The 20,857-nt window shown below is 46.4% G+C and overlaps 3 protein-coding genes and 1 pseudogene across 6 annotated transcripts; 3 read left to right on the top strand and 1 right to left on the bottom strand.

Annotated features, from left to right (window-relative positions):
• The first annotated feature begins 3,158 nt into the window (after positions 1 to 3,158).
• Positions 3,159 to 5,168, top strand: LOC101785380 (NADH dehydrogenase [ubiquinone] 1 beta subcomplex subunit 9). Its single transcript, XM_004966378.3, has 5 exons — positions 3,159 to 3,383; positions 3,486 to 3,527; positions 3,675 to 3,756; positions 4,399 to 4,454; positions 4,909 to 5,168. The coding sequence occupies exons 1-5, from the start codon at positions 3,258 to 3,260 to the stop codon at positions 4,942 to 4,944; spliced, it is 342 nt and encodes a 113-aa protein (XP_004966435.1). The 5' UTR covers positions 3,159 to 3,257; the 3' UTR covers positions 4,945 to 5,168.
• A 727-nt stretch (positions 5,169 to 5,895) lies between these two features.
• LOC101783771 (UPF0183 protein At3g51130) lies at positions 5,896 to 10,611 on the top strand. Of its 4 annotated transcripts, none has more exons than XR_002677528.1 (16): positions 5,896 to 6,238; positions 6,424 to 6,506; positions 6,587 to 6,661; positions 7,183 to 7,250; positions 7,400 to 7,505; positions 7,608 to 7,668; positions 7,763 to 7,932; positions 8,358 to 8,420; positions 8,508 to 8,555; positions 8,884 to 8,997; positions 9,087 to 9,186; positions 9,254 to 9,327; positions 9,838 to 9,939; positions 10,046 to 10,094; positions 10,184 to 10,277; positions 10,371 to 10,611. XR_002677528.1 is itself a non-coding variant. In XM_004966377.4 (16 exons), the coding sequence occupies exons 1-14, from the start codon at positions 6,058 to 6,060 to the stop codon at positions 10,091 to 10,093; spliced, it is 1,296 nt and encodes a 431-aa protein (XP_004966434.1). In that variant the 5' UTR covers positions 5,900 to 6,057; the 3' UTR covers position 10,094; positions 10,184 to 10,223; positions 10,314 to 10,611. The 4 variants fall into 4 exon arrangements, 2 of the variants coding, with proteins under 2 accessions (XP_004966434.1, XP_004966433.1); XM_004966377.4 differs by having other exon boundaries at positions 5,900 to 6,238; positions 9,835 to 9,939; positions 10,184 to 10,223; positions 10,314 to 10,611; XR_215114.4 differs by having other exon boundaries at positions 5,901 to 6,238; positions 9,835 to 9,939.
• Positions 10,612 to 10,892: 281 nt separating this feature from the next.
• Positions 10,893 to 15,360, top strand: LOC101781493. The gene is made up of 5 exons (XM_004967231.3): positions 10,893 to 11,230; positions 12,973 to 13,148; positions 13,669 to 13,726; positions 14,634 to 14,688; positions 14,778 to 15,360. The coding sequence occupies exons 1-5, from the start codon at positions 11,047 to 11,049 to the stop codon at positions 14,896 to 14,898; spliced, it is 594 nt and encodes a 197-aa protein (XP_004967288.3). The 5' UTR covers positions 10,893 to 11,046; the 3' UTR covers positions 14,899 to 15,360.
• Positions 15,361 to 15,906: 546 nt separating this feature from the next.
• Positions 15,907 to 18,902, bottom strand: LOC101781093 (annotated as a pseudogene).
• Positions 18,903 to 20,857: the final 1,955 nt, after the last annotated feature.

The raw sequence follows: 20,857 nt of genomic DNA, 5'->3' as shown, positions 1-20,857 counted from the left end.
AAACATTTAATCTAGGTTATACGTGGTGTTAGGCAAGCTTAGTCAGTGGCCGCTTCACAAGGAGAAGTCAATTCCATCGGCACCAGCTTTGCTTCACAGAGCAAAGCTCGTACAGTACATGGTTTGAGAAGTTATTGCATGATGCATGTCCTAATTCCGGGGAATTATGAGGCAAAATTGTGCGATCCAACAGCCACATCTTTTCCCCCCCGAGTAGTTGTATTGCCGGTGCAGCAAGAAACTAGACTTTTTTTTCTCGTGGCAGGAAAAGACGCCAGGTTTCTCAATCAATGCCTGGTTAATTACCTCCCTTTTATTTTTTTTCTTCTGTTCTGAAAAGTAATGCCTGCTTACTTCATGCACCGAAAGGGAAGCTTTTCCGATGACCGTGCCATCATTCTTTTAATAACAGGCCCATCACTAACTGTAAAATTATGATGATAGCTCGGTGAAAGCGTCAGATTTTTCATGCCTAGTCATGGTTCGTGTTTCAGAGATGAGCAACTTCAAATCGTACTCCATTTGCCGCACAGGCAGCAGAGCATCACTGGTTTGTCAGTGTGGCAGCCAGCTAATCCAGCTGCCATTTTCAATTCACAGCACACTACTGATTAGTAGCTAATAAAAGGAAATTGTTAAATCATGCAGCAACATTTGGGAAGTTTTGGATGAGCTGATTCAGCAGCCAGCAAGCACTATGAATGAGCTGGAGTTGGAGCACGGAAGCGAAATTTAATCAGGAGCAAGAACAACTCTGAGCCGCGAGGCAAGTACGCGCATGTACAACGGTTGTGCTGGCATGGCAAGATCCAGCCAGGAAATGAAGGAACCGCAAGGTGCCGAGCCTGCCTGAGTGAAGCTAAAGAAATCGGCAGTGGCAGCAGGGGGGGTGCAGAAGCATCTGCTGGGCATAAACAAACACTGTGCTAGCTCCTCACCCATCACGATGTGCGTGTGGCGTGGCATATAAAAACGCCGTCGGATGCCGTAAAATACTCGTGGTTAGCGTCTCATTAGCGGCGGGGGCCTGACTGACTGGCTCACTGACCGACTGACACATGAAGGTTCCAAGCCATTAAACAACGCCCAACCTGCAGGTGGCAAGTTTCACAGCAGGCGCCTGGGGTTCCTGCATATTTCTTCAGAGAGAGTTAGTTCTTCACTCTTCAGTACGCAAGCAAATACCCTCTCTGTCTCTCTCTCTGTACAGAGTTCAGAGCTCGGAAGCTCAGAGTTTAGAGAGAGAGGAGTGAGTGACGTCGCGGTCAGTGACGCAGGGGCTATTAAATTAAATCTTCCTCACCCCACCCAACTTGTCGCTACCCTTCTTCTCGTGCACGGCGTAAATGCAAAACGGACAATGCCTGAACCTGAACTGAGAGCAGCAACGGCCTTCCTTCCTTCCCATCTGCAAGCAGCCTCTCTTCATTTTCTTGGGCTGCCGGATAAGGCCTCTCAAGTGAAGCTCAGGAGCCGTTTGGTTCCAAGACTAAACATCAAATATTTAGGTACTAATTAGGAGTATTAAATATAAATTATTTACAAAATCCATTATATGGATGGAGGTTAAACGACGAGACGAATCTATTAAACCTAATTAATTCATGATTTGACAATGTGGTGCTACAGTAACCATTGCTAATGATGGATTAATCAGGCTTAATAGATTCGTCTCGTCGTTTAGCCTCCATCTGTGTAATTAATTTTATGATTAACTCATATTTAATCCTCCTAATTAGCCTTCGAATATTCGATGTGACACAAACTCCAGGATCCAAACGCCCCCCTAGCTTAACCCTGATTTGAGTGATTTCCTCGGATACCAACAACACCATGGGCACACTGCTTACACCTCACGTAAATGAGAAACAGTTCATTGTACCAACTAAAAACTTGATCCGAGAAGGGACCCTTTTTTCTTCGCCCTTTCTGTCGAATGAGGAGAGAAGGTGAATGATGAGCTGCAGTGCACTGTGTGTACTCTGTACCGTGTCACGCTAGCAGCACAGTACCGGTACGCATGTACACATGCATATCCTATGCACGAACTGTGGAGTATTTATTCAGAAATGTTATACCAGTTACTGCTGTGCCAACCACCAGTGGCTAGTGTGTACCAAGCAGGCCATGTCAACTCCTAACAACTTCCGGTGTGGCCGTACACATCGATCTCCTTCGTCCTTCCTAGTAGGCGATCTGGAGTCAAGTTTCTCTCTGCTTGTGGAAATCAAATGAAGAACAACCGGTGGATGTCAACTCACAGCTTGCTTGCAAGAAAGAAACCGGTGGATGTCAACTCACAGCTTGCTTGCAAGAAAGAGGAGGAGATGTATACCACATACTTTTTTTTTCCTTCATAAGGTTGGATGTGCGTGCATACATGTGAGCATCTTGCTTCTGTACTGTGTTTCGAAAAAAAAAAAATCTTTCGTCCGCGGAAATGTACCTTATGAAGTCTAAATGGGCGGAATTGGTAATAGACGGGATCATGTGCATGGGCTTATGGTTCATTGGTTCTTGTCCAGTTTTATACGACATGCAGAGTCCCTAGTCAACCGTAGCTAGTAACGCGCCTTTTGTTTATCATAGTACAAGTGCACTTCTAGAAGTGCGCTCGATATGCCATTGACTATAAGTGGAGAAACTTGAAGCTCCAATCCTCATATCCTAGCAACAGATTTCAGTATATTCATTTCCATTTCGAAGCTGTATCCAACAAGCCGGCCGGTAGTGACTAGTGAGAAGAAGAACAGATAAAGAAGCTTTTCATGTAACAAGGTCAACTTGACTAGAGGTGAAATATTGGACTTTAATAGCTCGTTTTCTCTGCTACTGGGTGCCATTGTTCAACCAGTGTTAGTTATTTCAATCTTTTCGCCATCTTCTACACGCTAACTGTATAAAAAATGTTTTTTTTTAAAGATGTTTGTGTACCAGACGTTGAAATAGTCCCAAAAAAGATGTGTGCACAGAAGGTGAGAAAAAAGGAAAAAGAAAACATAAGTGGACTGGAAAAGCCCAATGAACCATGATCAAGCAGGCTCACTTAGGACTTTGTGTATTCCGCTCAGTTAGGAGCAAAATGGGCCCTGGTGGGCTTTCGTTTATCTTTGAGCAGTGGCCAGATCCAATCCAAAGAGCCCATAGAGACCTTGCGAGGCCGTGACCCCGTCCGAATCCGATCCCAATCCCCGAACCCAACCACCGAAGCGACAGGAGAGAGAAGAAAAGGAGCAGCGGCGGCGGCGGCGAGGTCTATGGCGTCGACGGCGGGGTACCTGGCGCGGCGGGCGGGGCAGAAGGAGCGGGTGCGCCTGCTCTACCGCCGCGCGCTCAAGGACACACTCAACTGGGCCGTCCACCGCCACCTCTTCTACCAGGACGTCAGTTCCCCATTTTTCCCCCTCTCCCTCCCTCTCGATCTCGATCTCGATCCTCCTCCCAGCTCGCGGACGGATCTGACCTTGTGTTCATCTCCCGCGCAGGCGTCGGATCTCCGGGACAAGTTCGAGGCCAACCGGCATGTGGTAAAGCCTCCTCGTGCTGATTCGTCTCCTCACCTCGATCTCCCATTTTGCTGCCACTGGGGATTGAATTTGCGAGTTGCATCTGGTGATGATTTCTCTGTGGTGTTGTGAGTTATGATGTTGGATTTCATGTGCGGGGTGGTGCAGGATAACCTGGACGTGATCGATAGGCTCATCGATGATGCAGAGGCTCAGCACAGGAATTTCCAGCACCCTGATCCCTACATTGGTAAGCTTTCTGTTGCAATCCTGGATTTTTTGTTCCTGTGGTTGGTGCCTCTGTTTCTCAGTGAATGCTTCGCATCAAATGATGTAGGATAGTACTAGCATTTTTGTGTGCACAGATGATTGAATATTGAGTAATTGACTTTATGGTGAAGTTTTTAGAATTCTTACAGTGGTTATACCGAGGAGTATGGATTGCTAAATGTGCAAGCCGAAGCCTGTCGTATTCTTGTGGGGGTACTGTAACTCTGTAGTAAGATTTATGATGCAACTGCAGCATGTAATCCTTCAGTCTATAAGTGACTAACTTCTGAAATGCTTCTGTTCCTGACATTGATGCCTCTGTTTGTCAATGAATGTTGCGCAGCAAAATAGCAAATTAGGCTGGAAGTTACTAGGATTTTTATTTGGATGGACAATTGAAAGTTTAGTTCGTGCTGTCAAAGTTGTTTGCATAGACAATTGAAAGTTTTGTACTGATTATGTTATCAAATTTGTTACTGATGGGTTGATTGTGTTGTTTAAGGGACTCTTAGAATGGTTGTGCTATTGTGTATGAATTACCAAGTATGTGAACTGAAGTCTCTGTGCTGGAATGCTAAAGCCCAAAGTAATGCTCTTTGTATGTCCGTTCTTTACAATGCAGTTCCATGGGCACCTGGCGGCACTAAATTCACAAGAAACCCTCCTCCACCTCAAGGGGTAAGATCATAACTTATGTTGCTCTTTATTCTTTGTAATGTCATGGCATTATATTAATTTGTTCACCATAATGTCACGGTTCATGATGTTATGATTGGTTTTCTCTACTTTGATCACTTAAAAAAGTCACAGCGCTCATAGTTTAAGTTTAAGCTAACTTAATCTGAATGCAAAAGGTTGCATCACAATTTCTTAAGATATCATCTGTAATTTCTCATCAGATAGATGATCAATACCTATTGTTTATTATTAATGGATTAAGGCTGAGTGCTTAGGCCAAATCTTTTACCATTATCTGTAAAATCATCTTAAACGCCAGGAACTTTTAATGATGGGCTCTAAAGGTTATGCAGTGGTACAATTACTTCTTTTCTTTTTTGCATAGCCGAATTGTCTTGTGACAGTAGGTTCTGCACACCAAACTGTTCAACTAATGGCAATTTGCATCTTGCAGATTGAGATCATCTACAATTATGGAAAGGAGGACTAGTAAACAAAGTCCTGCAAGTGGGGGCAGAACTTGGCGCATCCAGAGTTCTAAATCACTTACTGTTTAATCAAGTTGTTGTACGAGAAATAAGAATGAAATTACTGGACTTCATCTGTGTTTCTCATTTTTCATGGATGCTTGTTCTAATAACCCTGTGCTCTTCATCTAGCGCATGGTCAAGTGATATTTGCCGTGACACAATGGAACTTTGCCTTCTTTGTCATGCTGTCATGCGCAAACTGATGAGCCGCATGTACCTGTGCCCTATTGGCGGTCTGGCTGGTTATGCCTTTATTTTTCTTTCTATTTTTCCTTGGTATTTTCAGTAGTTTATATTTCTTGAATCTGAAATCTGGACGGTCAGCTTGCAAGTCTGTGAATTGAGCTAGTCGCATCAAGTTCTCATCCAATTTTGATGTGGCTGCCTGCGCTGTGCTGGTGTTCTTCCATCACGTAATCACGTTGAGATTTTACCCTTACCGTCGATCCAAGTATTATTTATATTCCACATAAATATGTTGCCTCCTAATGGTAGCATCCAAAAGTGAAATTTGAAACGAGAGGTGCAATTTGGGGACGAGGCCAATATTGCCAGATACTATCTGAATCGCCCCCAAATCGAGTTCGTATCGTCGTTAACTTGGAGCCGGTTGTAAATCCAACTGAAAACAAGAAGCAATCATAGAATAGAAGCAGAAGCAACAGACGCAAGCAACTCACCCCTCGCAGCAAACAGCAGTCTCTTCCACTCCAAGCCCGCCACGTGCCCCTCCGGCCACCTACCTTGCCGCGCGACGCCCCTCCTCCGCACGTAACCCCGGCCGCAAAGGCCCGGAGCGGCGCAGATGCCCGCGGCGATCCCCTCGCCGACATCCGGGCCCCGCTTCTAGGCCACACTCACTGAGCCACCGGGCCCGCGTGTCATACGCAGCCAACCCCACGGGGTTAGTTTTCTCGTTAAGCTAAACCGCACCGGGAGTCCGCGACGGGGGAGATGGAGGAGTAGACGCAATCCCACGCGAATCCAGTCGAATCGAGCCCAGCACCGCAGCACGCGAGGAATAAACCATCGGGGAGGAAGAAGGGGGGAGCGCGAGGTGGGTGGGCCCCGGGATGCAGGCGCAGAGGTCCCCGGCGATGGTGGGGGGCGGCGGCGGCGCGGCAACGGCGGCGGCGCCACTTGGGATGCCGTCCCAGGCAGCGGTGCCGGTGCGGCGGCGGTGCGAGGGCACGGCCATGGGCGCCATCACCCTCGACCTCCGCCCCGGCCTCGGCGTCGGCCCTTTCACCCTCGGTGAGCACCCCCGAACCCTATCCACCCGCCGCCGCTCCGGTCGGGATCGGCGGTCGCCGGTTGCTTCCTTTCTTTCCTCTCGGTTTGCACAGGAGGGGAAAAATAGACTTGTTCTTTAAGCGACACTTTAGCTAAAGTTTTAAACTTTGACCCAATTCTGACTTGAGACCTCGCAATCGGTGCAGGGATGCCGATCTCCGATGCCTTCGCGCAGATAGAGCACCAACCTAACATTTACGACGTTGTCCACGTGAAGTACTTCGACGAGGTTCGTGAGTTGTGGTGCACAAGTTCGTTGGGTGCCAGGGCTACCAAAATGTTCCTGACTGATTGATGCTATTGGTTTAGGAGCCGCTCAAGTTGGACTTTATCATCAGCTTTCCGGACCATGGATTTCATTTACGCTTTGATCCTTGGTCACAGGTATGTTCGTGTTAATCTGTACATTTTAAGCGTATTTGAAACTGCCAGTGCTGAATGCATGATGAAATTAGCTCGTGAAGATTAATAAAGACTATAGTGGACCACTTTTGCAAAATCAAATTGAAGCCTGTTATGTATTAGCCTACTCCAAATTGCTTGGGACTAAAAGGCTTTGATTTGGATAATTGAAAAATATTAAGGGCCTGTTTGTTTGAGCTGAAAAACTAACACTAGCTTTTAGAAGATATGTTTAGCTTCCTGAGCTCAGAAAGCTACGAAAAGCACATAAAATTGAGCTTTCCAGCTTTCCATATAAACTCAACTTTTTTGGGCTTCCAGCTTTTCGAAAGCTGCACGAGAAGTTCGCTGTTTGTTTGAACTTCTGGCTTTTCACGCTGAGAAGCTGCCAGGAAGCTCAAACAAATAGGGCCTAATTCACCATAGTTAGTAATTCTAGCTTCTGCATGGGGATCTGTCTCATCTTTAATTACTAAAGTTTCATGGCTCTTATTTCCTTGCAGAGGCTCCGTCTCATTGAGATTTATGATGTTAAGAGATTACAATTGCGATATGCAACATCTTTAATTGGGTGAGGATCTTGTGATCAATATTTTTCATTGTTTAGTCTGTTCTGTTGAATAAATCCTGAGCAGATATATTGTCACACTGTCACTCATTTACATCAACCATTCAGCCCATTGTTGTGTGATGTTACTGATAATCTCTCTTTCTCTTCAGCGGTCCATCAACATTAGCCACTTTCGCAGCTGTTTATGCACTCTTCGGACCAACCTTCCCTGGTATATATGACAAGGAGAGGGGAATTTATACACTGTTCTATCCCGTACGTGACAAATAGCAACTTATTTTTTTTTCTCTTTCTCAGTTCATCTTTTTTTTTTATTCTCTCTGTTGGTAGGTTTGCCTTACTCACAAGGTTTTGTAGGGTTTATCCTTTGCATTCCCAATCCCCAGCCAATATACAAATCTCTTCACCAATGGAGAAGGTATTCTACTAAAAGACCACATTCAATTATGAATGTTCTATTAGTACCCACATTTTCCTTACATCTTACCTCGCCTCCCTAACTGCTATGGCAGTGGCAGATTTGCCCCTGGAGTTCCCAGATGGAACCACCCCTGTTACTTGCAGGGTTTCTATATATGATAGCTCAACAGATAGCAAGGTTGGGGTTGGATCATTGATGGACAGAGCAGCTGTTCCTGCATTGCCTTCAGGCAGCCTGTATATGGAGGAGGTGCATGCGAAGGTATGCTGTGATTTATTGACTATGTTTCCAGCTTATTTATTTTGTTGAAGTTGAAGAGATATTTTGATGTTTCATAATTCAGTAAGTAATCCAGACTATCTAGTTTGACTTCTTGACTGTCAAACCCCGTCCCCACCCATCCATCAAGGCACCTTCTTCCCTAAGGAAATCTATGAACCTATTGAGCAAAATAAAATGAAGAAAAGATTTGTCGCTAGAAAAAAAACTTGCTCTTGTTTTGGATTCTGTTTCTTACTGTCGAATAAACTATATCTTTTGCTTTGTTGTATGAGGGTCAATCATAGAAATCAGTGGTTATATTGTTTGTGTATATGAAAAAGAGGGGGTTTCTGTATGGTCTTTTGTCTTGCCATGTATTACCAGTTTGCCTTTTCATATACATGGATAATTTGTTTTGTTTTCAGCTTGGCGAAGAGCTATGGTTCACAATAGGGGGCCAACGTATTCCTTTTGGTGCATCACCACAGGTCAAAACATCATATATCTGTTTTCTGAAGTAAAATATAACTTAACAGTGGCCCTGATTTGCTCCTTTACTTGGTTTTCTTTTGCAGGATGTCTGGACTGACTTGGGTCGCCCGTGTGGTATTCATCAGAAGCAGGTCAGTTTTAGTTGAGGCATCATAATAGAGGTTTCAGGGTTCATATGCTATGGAATTCTTTCAATTGCTAACATCACTTAACATATGGCATAAGCTAAGCTGTATTGGTTTGCATATGAATTTAATTGTTTATGAAAACTCATGGAAACATGTAGATAGTATTTTAGCCTATACAGATCCACTGAGAGTTGAGACTATGCAGTATTTCTGTGGCATATGATCAAATTTTGTTGTGCAAAGACCAATATAAAAGAATGCCATTCTCCCTAGAATCATTGGTGCATTCTCATCTGGAATGCTTGCTAAGTTTGCTGTCCCATCTTGTCAGGTTGACCAGATGGTAATACACTCTGGATCAGACACCCGCCCAAGGACAACACTTTGTGGGGATTACTTCTACAACTATTTCTCCCGTGGAATTGATATCTTATTTGATGGACAGGTATGGAGAATCTCCTCGCTGTATTACTGGGTACTGAAGGGTTTTTCTTGTGGAAAGAGAGCACGCTGACAGATTCTTTTTCCTTACAGACACATAGGATAAAGAAGTTTGTTTTGCACACTAACTTCCCTGGCCATTCGGATTTCAATTCCTATAAGAAATGCAACTTCGTTATCTATGACGCTGAAGGTTTGGACTACTATGATTATTTTGCCTTTGAACCAATACTATTCAATAACCTATATTTTTTTCCCAGTTGAAGGGACATATCAGCCTGGTAATGTCTCTAAGAATTGTATTACACCTCGAACAAAGTGGGAACAAGTTAAGGTATGGTGTATAAGATGACTTATTTGCACGGTCGAGTTACCAATGGAATTCTTGAATGTCTTGTTAAGGTTCTGATTGCATATGATGTATTCCATGTGGTTTGAAGTTATATTCTGTGCTTTAACCTACCATTTTCTTAACATTTTGAGCTCTCTGTTCTCCATCTTGTTACTTTCTATATTATCTTATGAGATATCTCATCCTTCTTAAATGTTGTATGCCAACTTTTTTAATATGCGTATAAATAAATGATGGTTTCTTTAGAGCATTGGGGCGTTAGCTTCTTTAAACGTATTAATGCTCTGATGCTAAGAATGACAACTCTGCCCTTGCTTGTTCTGGAAGGCTATGGATTTTTCAGTGACACGTTGATCCTGGCTGTAGTAATGTATCAAACTAGAAATTCTTGGAGTGATAGAAATTCTTGGAGTGATAATGCTATCTTCTGATAGCTTGGTTGTTTTTTTTGCACTCCTAACAACCCTTGTATTGGTTGTATTGTATTAGGAGATCCTCGGTGATTGTGGTCGAGCTGCGATCCAGACACAAGGCTCCATGAATAATCCATTTGGATCAACTTTTGTATATGGATATCAGAATATTGCCTTCGAGGTGGCTATTAATCCTCCATTGAATTCAAAATCAGTTCTTCCCCTTGTGTGTACTACACTGCCAGGTCAGAAATGACATTGTGTTTTCTGTCTTCTTTGATTAACAGGTGATGAAAAATGGATATATTGCAACTGTTACTCTCTTCCAGTCATGAGGTATGTCCTGTATCAGTTGCTCATAATATGTATGTGGGCATTGGTGACTATGAATTCAAATTAAATAGGACAATTTTCCAATTGAACAGTGTGCTACTTGGGGTGCTGCTCCGAGTTCTGGCTGCATAGGTTAGAAAGGCTGGCTAACCTACACTTCACAAAAATGGAACCTTCAGAAATAAGGTCTGTATGTGCTTACCAGTTCTTCATTTGCAACAGCATTTTCATGTCACTGCTGGAGGGAACATCTCTGATGGTTCATGGAATGCAATGCAGCCGGGCAGTCAATGTGGACCAGCACCATGACATGTAATTTGTTCTGTAGAAGAAGCCACCCATTGTACAGGAACTAACTGTACTCTGCAACCTCACCTTCTGTACATAAATGATCTTTATTTGTTGAAAAAAAAAGGAAATGTACATACGCAACACTGCAATATGGTCAGATGGTGGAACGTTGTGATTTGTCTCATGTGAATACTGAAATATGATTTGCAAGATGATCATTGGCCCCTGATGTTGGTTTCAGCTTCTGTATCGTTGCCTGCGGTGTGTACCATCGCGATATTGAATTCTCTCATGAATTTAAATGGCATGTTCGTAAAAAAGAAAATGATGTTAAATCATGCTACTCTTCCACGTGAAATTCTCACACCAATCGATGAATGAATTCAGTGATGGGCGTAATTCCAAGCTGTATTACGATGCAGCGGTGATTGGTGAAGCACCCCACCTGTCTCTGGAAATCGCAGGAACCGAAAATGAAAACGTGGGAGGATTCGTTTACGAAACCGCGACGTAAACCCAGCCTCTCTCCTCTCCGCCGCCTCCGCTCCAGCGCAGCCATTTCATTCCATTTCGGTTTCACGCCGCCACCGCCTGGCCTCCTCGCGCGCTGGCCGATCCGTCCCATTCCGCCGCCGCTGCCCCCTGACGCGGCGCGCCCGCGGGCATGGAGCGCGCCGGCGGCGAGGCGGGCGCCCCCGCTCCGGCGCCGACGGCGGCCGCGGCAGCGGGGGCAGGAGGAGGGCCGGCCAAGGGGAGGTCGTGCAAGGGCTGCCTCTTCTACTCGTCGGTGCTCCGGTCGCGAGCGCGCGGCCCCGTCTGCGTCGGCGTCACCCGCGCCCTTCCCCAAGGTATATTCGCGCGCGCCTCTTCCAGCCGCCACCTCCGCCCTCCTCCTCTACTTCTCGGCTCTCGTGCTAGGGTTTCTACTGATCCAGCCCGCCGCAGTACACAATGCCCTGTAGCTTTCTCTGGGCTCCGTACGCCGCGCCCCCGCGAGTGGCCTGGCTCTCACTCCACGGAGAGACATTTCCCAGCAATTTCTATGGTATCAGATTGTGCTAGCTTCTAGGAAAGGTGTGATATCAGGACTTGGCGTCCATGAAGTTTGGACACATTCAATTCATCCACACAGGTTTATATGTTAACCATGAAATTTCACCATATCAGGACTAGGGGGTTTCAATGGGAAATTTTGAACTGTATCCCATTTTGAACTGTTATATGGCTTGGCATATATGGCTCTCTTGACAATTCTCCACCAAGTATTGATTTCATGTCTTTTAGTCTATGCTGCATAGATATGGATACGTGTATCAGTATCGGATGGGTACGGATACGGCATTTCTCAAAAAACCCGATACGTGGATACGTTTCAGCATTTTTTTAATATAGATAAATACTGATGCATATAGCAAGTTCACAACAATAAGCACAAGTCCAACATAGGCAACAAAGGTTCTAATACAGTAGTACGTAACAACAAACTTAACATAACAGTCTCAAATTTAGGAAAATTTAAAAGGGCAGCTTGCATCATCGATGGCTATTGGCTTTGACTAAGCTTCCTCTTCAGGCGCTTCATTGTCCTCTGAACTTATGCTACCACTAGCACTAGCACCGCTTGAATTTGTCGTTGCAATCTACTCGTGGAGATCAGGAAGCAGATCGGAGAAATTGAATAACAAAACGTCAAGAACCATCAATCGAGAAAGGGAAGGGAAGGGGCGAAGGGCTGACCGGACAACAAACAACACGAATGGGAAAAACTCACTGGAGTTTGCTGGACAGCCGTTGAGCCGAAGGAGAGTGGTAGATTTTCTTGTCTTCTTCAGTTCTTTGCGAGCTTGTCAGAGATGTAGGAGTGCAGGTCGTCGCGGCTGGCAGCCTCCCTGCTGTGGGGTGGATGTGGGTGGCGGCGGAAGTCTGCCACCGGCGAGCGGCGACGCTTGTGGGAGCAGGCGGCACCGCGGCAGTGCACCGAGTGGCAAGCCAGCGGCGGCAGCGTGAGACTGGAGGGTCGCACGGGGCAGATCGGGGCAGCAGGGAAGGTCGGAGCCTCGGAGGGATATTGGGCTGGGCCGTATCTCAAACGGTCAATACGTACCGACGAACGTATCCAGGAATTTTTTATTTGTTACACTTCCTGAAACGTTTTTACCGCGTATCCATGCCGTATCCGTATCGGATACATATCCGATACGCGATACGGCACCTTCCCAGCGTATCCGTGTAACGTAGTCTTGGATTATCTAACCTAACAGCATGAGGTTAGGCCTATTAGGAGCATCATGTCTTCCACTGACTTGAAACAAATATAATTGACGCACTTGGGTCCATCCATAAAATTGTTTTATCACCTAGCGACCAAAAGTGTAGGATACCGTGAATCTAAACCTGATCTGTTCCATAACAATATGCAAAGGCCCATTCTTTGTCTATGCATGTACACTCTGTTTATCATATAATCAAGTAACGGAGCAGTATAAATCTCGAATCTGTTTCATGGTCTATTTATTTTGTTATCTGATTTATAGTTTTGAACAGTTTGATTAACTCTGTTTCATGATCGACTTTCTTAACTACGTATCAGTTTCTGAGCGTATGATTGGGGAAATTGAACTGGAAGCTATCCAAGAAGGTCGCAACCTTTCGGATTTCAAATATGCATGCGTTGGCTATTCAGTGTACCTAGATGACAAGGAAACTTCTATGGGGGTACGAGAGAAGAAAGCACATGCACAGCTACCTGTTTGTGTTGGAGTCGAGGTAAAATCTGCAAACCATGGTGTCAGTTTAACATGATGATTATCTTAGCAGTTAGTCTTTGAAGGTATTAAGTGTCATTGTGTGAACATCATCCCAGGATAGCTGATATACTGTGAATATAGTTCTGACTAATCAGAATCTGATGAGAAACATGAAACTGGTTATGCTAAATGTCAGAATGGTTGGATGGCTGTTCATGCCAATTTGTTTATCTGCATAGCATATATTCTTATTACAATAGTTATGCATGTTTTTTTTTCTTTCTCAACCACAAATGCCAATTTGATGATCTGCATAGCATATATTCTTATTGCAATAGTTATGCATGTTTTTTTCTTTCTCAACCACAGTAGAAATAAATGCTCAACCACAGTAGAAACCATGTTCTTGATATTTCTCCAAATCTATTCTGCATTGACTGTTGAAACCGCTCAGCTAGTGTTCAGTAGTTAATCTGCGTCTTATGATCCTTTATACATTTCTTTTTACTAAGAGCAAATATGTTCCCCCCCCTTTTCAGCTATTAGCAGATAGAAGAGCCCCAGTGAAGAAAGGCTCACCTCACAATAAGAAAGAAGGTAAGAGAAAAGTTTTCTTCAATTCCAGGATTAGTATGTGTGCTAGAAACTGCAAAGCTACCACAGTATGCTACAAAAGTGGAATGGTCATTGAAAGAAGTTCACGCTTGCTTGCCAGTGTACACACTCAAGTTCCACTTTTTAACAAAGATTATTTCTCCCATGGATCAAATACTTTCCATATGATGGACTTCTTTGCTTGTTCAAATATGTTCATTTCTAGTTTCAATCTACTGTTGCATTCATGTACCTGAAACACACAAAAAAGTGTCATTCAAATTTTAATTGGAAGGAGAATTAAGCTCTTAATGGAGAAATGTATGATTATGTAGATTGCACAGGTAGCCTCGAAAGCGACCTGATTTATGATGTTGAATGATGCATGTGTGGTAGGTATGAGACCTTAAGAAATAACTCCCAAAATTGGAAAAAATCTAAACTACCTCCTTGAATCCTTGATCATCCCTATTCTTTTATTGAACCTATGTGGAGAGTACCATATAGTTTCATAAAAATCAAGTTTATCTATCACTCAACTAGTACTTAAAAAATGTTTCCTGATACACAAAATAGAATCGTTGATTGATTAATTCGTGATATACTGTTTCCTTTTTTATGGATGTGTGAGTTTTTGCCACTGTACCTGTTACTGGTTTTTGTGGGGAGCTCATGTTCTGTAGAAAGTAAGATTAGTGGATATTGATCCTCAAAATACACGCTTTAGTGGTGAAACTGTGAAAAAGATCTGATTACTTGGGAGCTTGTGTCTATATCTTTCCAGTGTTGCTGTTTTGCTTTTTGGAAAGAATCTTCTGAATATGCTTCTTTCTTTGGTTTGTCATTAGTAGGCGCCTGTAGAATTCACAACTTCATGTTTTAAAACTTACTCATTGGTATTGTGCTGCAGTTCCTCAACCACATCGGTACAAACCAGGGCATGCAGGAGACGATTTCATAACTAAGTGAGTTGGTCTTTTGCTTCATATGAATTTTAAGTTCTCAAATTTTGCATCAAAATCAACAGACCGTACCTTGTCTATTGAAATTGCAGATTTCAGCGGAATGCTGGGCTTGTTGCTAATGGTGTGGCTAAGAACCTGAATAGAGTTGGGACCTACATCAAAGACACTGTGGGTGATGTGATGTACCCAAACCGCAAGCGTCCCAAGTAGAACATAGGTCTGCATAGACAACCAGGCCTAGACATTAGAGAACCAAGGGGAGTCTGTGGTCGATTACTCCCCAAGACACCTGGCATAGAAGTAGCGTAATGTTGGTTTCAGAAGCTATAGAAAATTGCTGCGAGATTTCAGTGCTAGGAAAATAGCCACTCGAATGTTGATACGGTATTTCATTAGCTGTTGGGGCATGGTATCTTGTTTTTCCCCAAGCCCAACCGCCTCACCCCACCCATTGTTGTTTCACAGGGTTCCTCCAGTAGTGTACAGGATGTCATGTAATAAGACACAAAACAGCCCCAAATTGTGCCTTTTTAGAGTAGCATCAGAGTATGCATCGAGAGTCCGAATGATGTATGTTCTTGGAGCATTACAGTATGTGTGGAAACACAGGATGCGCGAATTGACATCTTTTTCTTTCCTATTTGCCTTTTAATTTCGATGATTGTGTGTTATGTAACTTCACAGGATGCACGAATTGACAACCTTTTTCTTTCCTGTTTGCCCTTTTCATTTCGATACGCTGGTTGTGTGTTGTGTAACTTGTAAGCATGTGCAACGAGGAAATACAGTGACGTTCCTGGAATGGAGTTGGATTGATCCTTGTTCCTTGTTAACTAGTAAATGATAAAACGTATGTCGTAGCGTAATTCGATAGAACAGGTGAATTTTGGAGCATCGTTGATGATACAAATTGGTATGGTTCGAGTAAATTGAGACCACACGAGAGTGCCTACTCGAGGCGCCCTACGAACCATGCGCTCGGCCTCCCCTGCGTGCTCTGCCTCCACCGCTGCAGTTCCATCTAGCTGTGAGCTCTGAGCTCTCCAGAGGGCGTTCAGGAGCACGCAGGCAAGTTGCTCGACAAAATTGCCGCTGCTGGTTGCCGCAGCATGCTGAGGACCTCAAAGTTGCTGCTGCTGAGGGTAAACGGGAGCTCCTCCAGCAAGTGGTGAATTCGTCAGGATTGAAATGGCCATGGAAAGCTGCCCAACGAACTCCTCAAGGAAGATAGGCAAGATAGTTGCTATACATATGCTTGGGCACTTCAACACCATCCTCCTTTTGGTACGTCTCCAGTATACAGCAAAGTGTCCTCTCAGTGGCTGTCAGTGTAGAGTTCAGCGTGTGAACATATTTCTTTGATCGTTCATCACGCTTTCTCTGGCCATAGGTGATCCCAAGCCTCCTCCTTGCTTGATAGTCCGTACAGTTTGAGCATGACACCAGTTCTCTGTAGTTCTTTGATGCAGGGAACCACCCTTCTAAATCGTACTTCTTGGCTGCAGCATTGTTAAGGGCACCTGACACGACGTTGACAATCTGGCCTGCTATGCCGAGCTCCCTGCAGAAATCTTCTGAATTCTTGATCATCTCCTCGTGCATTTCCCAAGATTCATCGCCATCCGGGCCTGTGATGCAGAATTGCTCAATCTTCTGAAACTCGTGCGTTCTGAAGATACCGGCCGTGTCTCTGCCGTGTGAACCAGCTTCTTTCCGGAAGCAGGTTCAGTAGCCGACGTATCTGATCGGCAACTGATCAGGATGGATCTGCTCGCCCTGATGGTAACAGGCCAGCGGCTGCTCTGACGTGGCAATGAGAAACTTCCCTTCTCCTTCTAGCTTGTAAAGCTCCTCGTCGTACTGGGATAGCTGAGCACATTTACCCATGGCTTCCTTTGTCATCATGAGAGGAGTCTGGATGAGCTTGTAGCCTTGTTTTCTTAGGAAAGCGATGCCGAAGTTGATCAGCGCGGGCACCTTCCTCTTTCAGATAGTAATCCCTTCCGCCGGCGGCAGCCACACCCTTCTTCAGATCCACGATGTCAAGCATCAGGCAGAGATCCAGGTGATTCTTCAAGCCTTCCTCCATCCTCCTCTCTCCGAATGTCCGTAAGGGAACATTGTTTGCCTCGTCGGCGCTGACGGGCACGGACTTGTGCAGGATGTTGCCGATGGATATGAGCGTGGCGTCGCGCGTGGCCTTGGCCTTGTGCACCTCGGCTTCCATGGCCGCCTGCCTCTTCTTGGCCTCGTTAGTGTGATCCATGAGCTCCTTCGCCGCATCGTCTTGCTTGCCGACCTTGAGCTTGCCGATCCTCTTGCTCGTGGAGTTGAGCTCCTGCCGGACCTTGTCCAGGCAGAACCGCTGGCGCCGCCATGCGTCGTCGAGGGCGACGACCTCGTCGACGAGATCGGTGGCAGCGAAGCGGTGAAGCTGGGACTCGCGGACAACGTCAAGACCTGGCTCGCCGGTGCGGAACAGGTAGCGCCAAGTCGAGCATCTTGGCGACGGGGAAAATAATCGTGCAGTTGATTTGATGGGCAAGATGGCGAGGGCTGGGAGTTCATTATATAGACCGGGAGATGGATTGGGGAATTGAGTCGGATCGGAGACGGTCTTGTCGTGGGAATCGGATCGGAGTCCGACAGCAACTCGTCAATTTTCTGGGCCGACGTGATCGATGCAGTCGGAAGCACTTTCAACGTCTCCAACTGCAACCGGGAGCTCATCGGCGCCAACTACCCGACCAACCCGTCCGAAGCGGTGTCGCGTACGTGTCGTCGTGTCGCTGCGGGACGCGCACGGCGTCGACGGCGGCGGGCGTGGCCGTGGCCGGGGCCAGCGTCCTGGGCGCCCGGGCCGGCGAGGCGCGCGGCGTGGCACCGGGCGCGCACGTCGACCTAGGCGATGTCGGCGTCGCCGCCGCCGGCTTCTGAGCACGGCGGCGTGCCACAGCCGTCGCGCTTGCTTTATCGCAGCGATCGAAGCCGCGGCGCGTTCTTATGGGGTGATCCATGCTTTTAATTCCAACCGCGGGATACAGATTGGACGGGCCAGGGGGGCCCGGGGTGGACGGTAAATGAAATACCGTCCACCCCGGACGGTGAATCAAATACCGTCCGCCCCCGGTCGCGGCCCACCCGCCGGTGCTGGTGAGCCGACAGCCCTGCAAACCTTCAGGCGGTGGCGGCGGCTGCGCCAGGCACCCTTCGCCGTGCGAGGCTGCGAGCATCGTCGCCCGGCAGGCGCGGCGTAGGTGGTGCCGGCATCCTCGCCGGGATGGACGATCGCGGTGCGCGACGGCGCCGACGTGTTCTCACTCTCCCTCGGCGCGGCTTCCCCCCATCCCGCTCTTCGAGGACAGCATCGCCATCGGCAGCTTCCGCGCCACCGCGCGTGGCCTCTCCGTCATGTGCGCCGCCGGAACGATGGGCCGGCATGAAGCTCAGTGGCGAACGAGGCGGCACGCGGATCGGGCGAGCGCGCGTGCGCGTCGGCGGTGGCGGTGTTCTCCGCGAGCGGGCCGAGCCTGACGTGTGCTCTCTGTCGTGTCGTTGCTCGTCGGCCCGTCAGGGCTCGAGGGCGACGCCCGCCGGTCAACTTCAGCGTGCTCTCCAGGACATCGATGGCGGCCCGGCGCACCCGTCCTGGAGCCCGGCGATGTCCCGGTCCGCGATCGTGTCTTCGGCCGACATAACGGGCCGGCAGAGCAAGGCGATCATGGACGGCGACGGCGGCCACGCCGACGTGTTCGCCATGGGCACCGGGCACGTGAACCCGGCGCGCGCCGTCGAGGTGTCGACCGGGCAGTCGGGGGTTAACTAGGCACTTTCCACGGCCGTAGATGATCACTCCTGTTTCTGAAGTCTGAACAATATAGGCCCCTATCTTTCAGCAGCTGAACCATTTTTTTTCTTTAACTTTTCATCTCAATTCTACCCGTCTTTATATCCACCTGCTCACTTTCCTTGCTGAAATTTTCGCTTGGCCCTTGGTTCTGCTTCAGTGCCTGGATGTAGATTCGAAGTTGCCTGACTTGAGCTTGCCGATCTTCTTGCTGTTGGTGTTGAGCTCCTGCTGGACCTTGTCCTTGTTTAGTTGGAACTGGCGTCGTCGAGGGAAACGACCTCATCGATGTGGCCGCGAAGCAGTGAACCTGTGACTCCCGGACAAGATCCGGGTTGCCGGTGTGGAACAGGTTCACGTCGAGCATCGTCACCGTGGTCCGACTTGCACGACGGGAAAAGGAATCATGCAGTTGGAACGAGAGCGGCGAGGAGGTGCAGGAACAAGTCTACTTTACCCCCGACCCATAGAGGATTGTCTACTTAACCCTAAAATCGGGTATCCTACATCTCAACTATCCGAAATCGTTTAAATAACTCTCTGGAGTAGTTTTGAAGGTGGTTTTGCCTACGCCATATTACATTTGGACAATGACATGGCAAGAACATGTTAAAAAAATCTACTTCATCCCCTAAATATTGAGGTTCGTGTCTACGTAACCCTCTCAACTGTATAACTGGATATTTAACCTTCTAAGTATTCAATGCCATCTAGATTAATTATCCCCTGCAACGGTTTGTTATGTTGTTTGTTAATGTGCAGCACAAAATGGAAGATGACGTGGCATTGGCCCCATCCCTCCCTCTCTCACACAAATATGTCCCGCTACTAGTCATCTGCAATATTTTGCTAACAAGATAAAATGGTGCAAAGATGACTAGCATGATATAAAATGGTGCGCTTTTGCTCGGCTCGTGTCGCGCGTGCGAGAGCTGTGCGGGTTACGGTACTGCGGTAGTGTGCATGGCAAGGGGCTTGCGTCGCAAGCTTGGCATGAGATGCTTGCGAGAAGCTCGTCTCTGTTTTGTGCATGCACATGCAGGAAGTATGAGTGAGAGAGGTTAGAGGGAAATGATTGATAAACAGGTTGTTGGCTTAGGGAGAATAGAGAGAGAAGCAAGTTAATCGGTTGCACTAATGGAAACGGAGATTAAGCTAGGGATGGATTTTAGATGAAAAAATGAATTGAGCTTGAGAATAGTTTTGCAATATTTTGAAAGTAGATTTCTGAAATAGGTTTTGAAGTTTTTGAATTCGAGTGATTTTTAGATTTGAATTTTCAGGCTGTTACATCTTCCCCTCATTTCCACCACCCTCTCCTGCCTTCTCCAATCCACGCCCTTGAGTTAGGGTTCCGGCAACTTCCGCGTCATCCTTGCAATCTTGTGGTTCCATGTCGTCCAATCGGTCGCCCTGTCTCACCCGCTGATGGCCCCGCCGGGCGCGACGGAGGTGGATCCCCAGTCCCAGCGTGCCGCGCCGCCTGCCGAGCCGCAAGAGGTGATGCACCGGACGAAGGCCGTCAACTTCCTTGGACGCCGCACGCCCATCGCCTACCAGAACAAGAATGGGCCCTGCCCGCTCCTCGCCATCTGTAAGCTTCCATTCGATTTCGAAACCCCGCGAGTTTTTCGCCCGTGCGTGGTACTTGCCAGCGGTATTCATGTCTGCAGTTTTCATTTCTGCAGGTAATGTGCTGCTGCTGAAGAATGTGATCAGCCTAAACTCTATATAACAATTATTCATTTAAACCCCAATGGTCTTTTAAATTTACTATTTTATTTCATGTCATTAGTTTTAATCCAAAATTTATAAATCCTTAGTTTATACAAATTCTAGTGGCATAGTAATAGGCTCATTCGTTCATGTCTTTGTTCAAAATTTGGCCTTGATCTAATGGATATAACAAGTACTCTCTCCATAATGTGAGGGCCCAAGCTTGAAGACAATGGGAGGAGAAGAGAGAGCTCAGATGGAGAGGCAAGAGGATGAGATGATGAAAAATGTAAACCTATTATCCTCTTGCCCCTTGGGCTCCTTTTATTCAATTCGTAGGAATTCGTAGGTAGTATGGGAAATGACAAATTTGCTCTTGGATTTTTACAAGGAGCAATCTAAGCCACATGACTAGGATAGTCTAGCCATTGTCATCTGATAGATATTGTTGCACGAAAGTAGTAATACTCATCGTATTCCATTGTAGGTTAAACAAAGCATGCCATACAGAGTACACCGGTTTATTAAATTGACACTGAAATCTGAATTGATTTGACGCTCAAATATGAAAATTAATATTGTTATATAGTTTGGTCTCGAAGATAT

Source organism: Setaria italica, chromosome IV (assembly GCF_000263155.2).
Source record: "Setaria italica strain Yugu1 chromosome IV, Setaria_italica_v2.0, whole genome shotgun sequence".
Lineage (NCBI taxonomy): Eukaryota > Viridiplantae > Streptophyta > Magnoliopsida > Poales > Poaceae > Setaria > Setaria italica.
The sequence above is the reverse complement of the archived record's forward strand: the minus strand, read 5'-3'. Positions and strand labels throughout refer to the sequence as shown.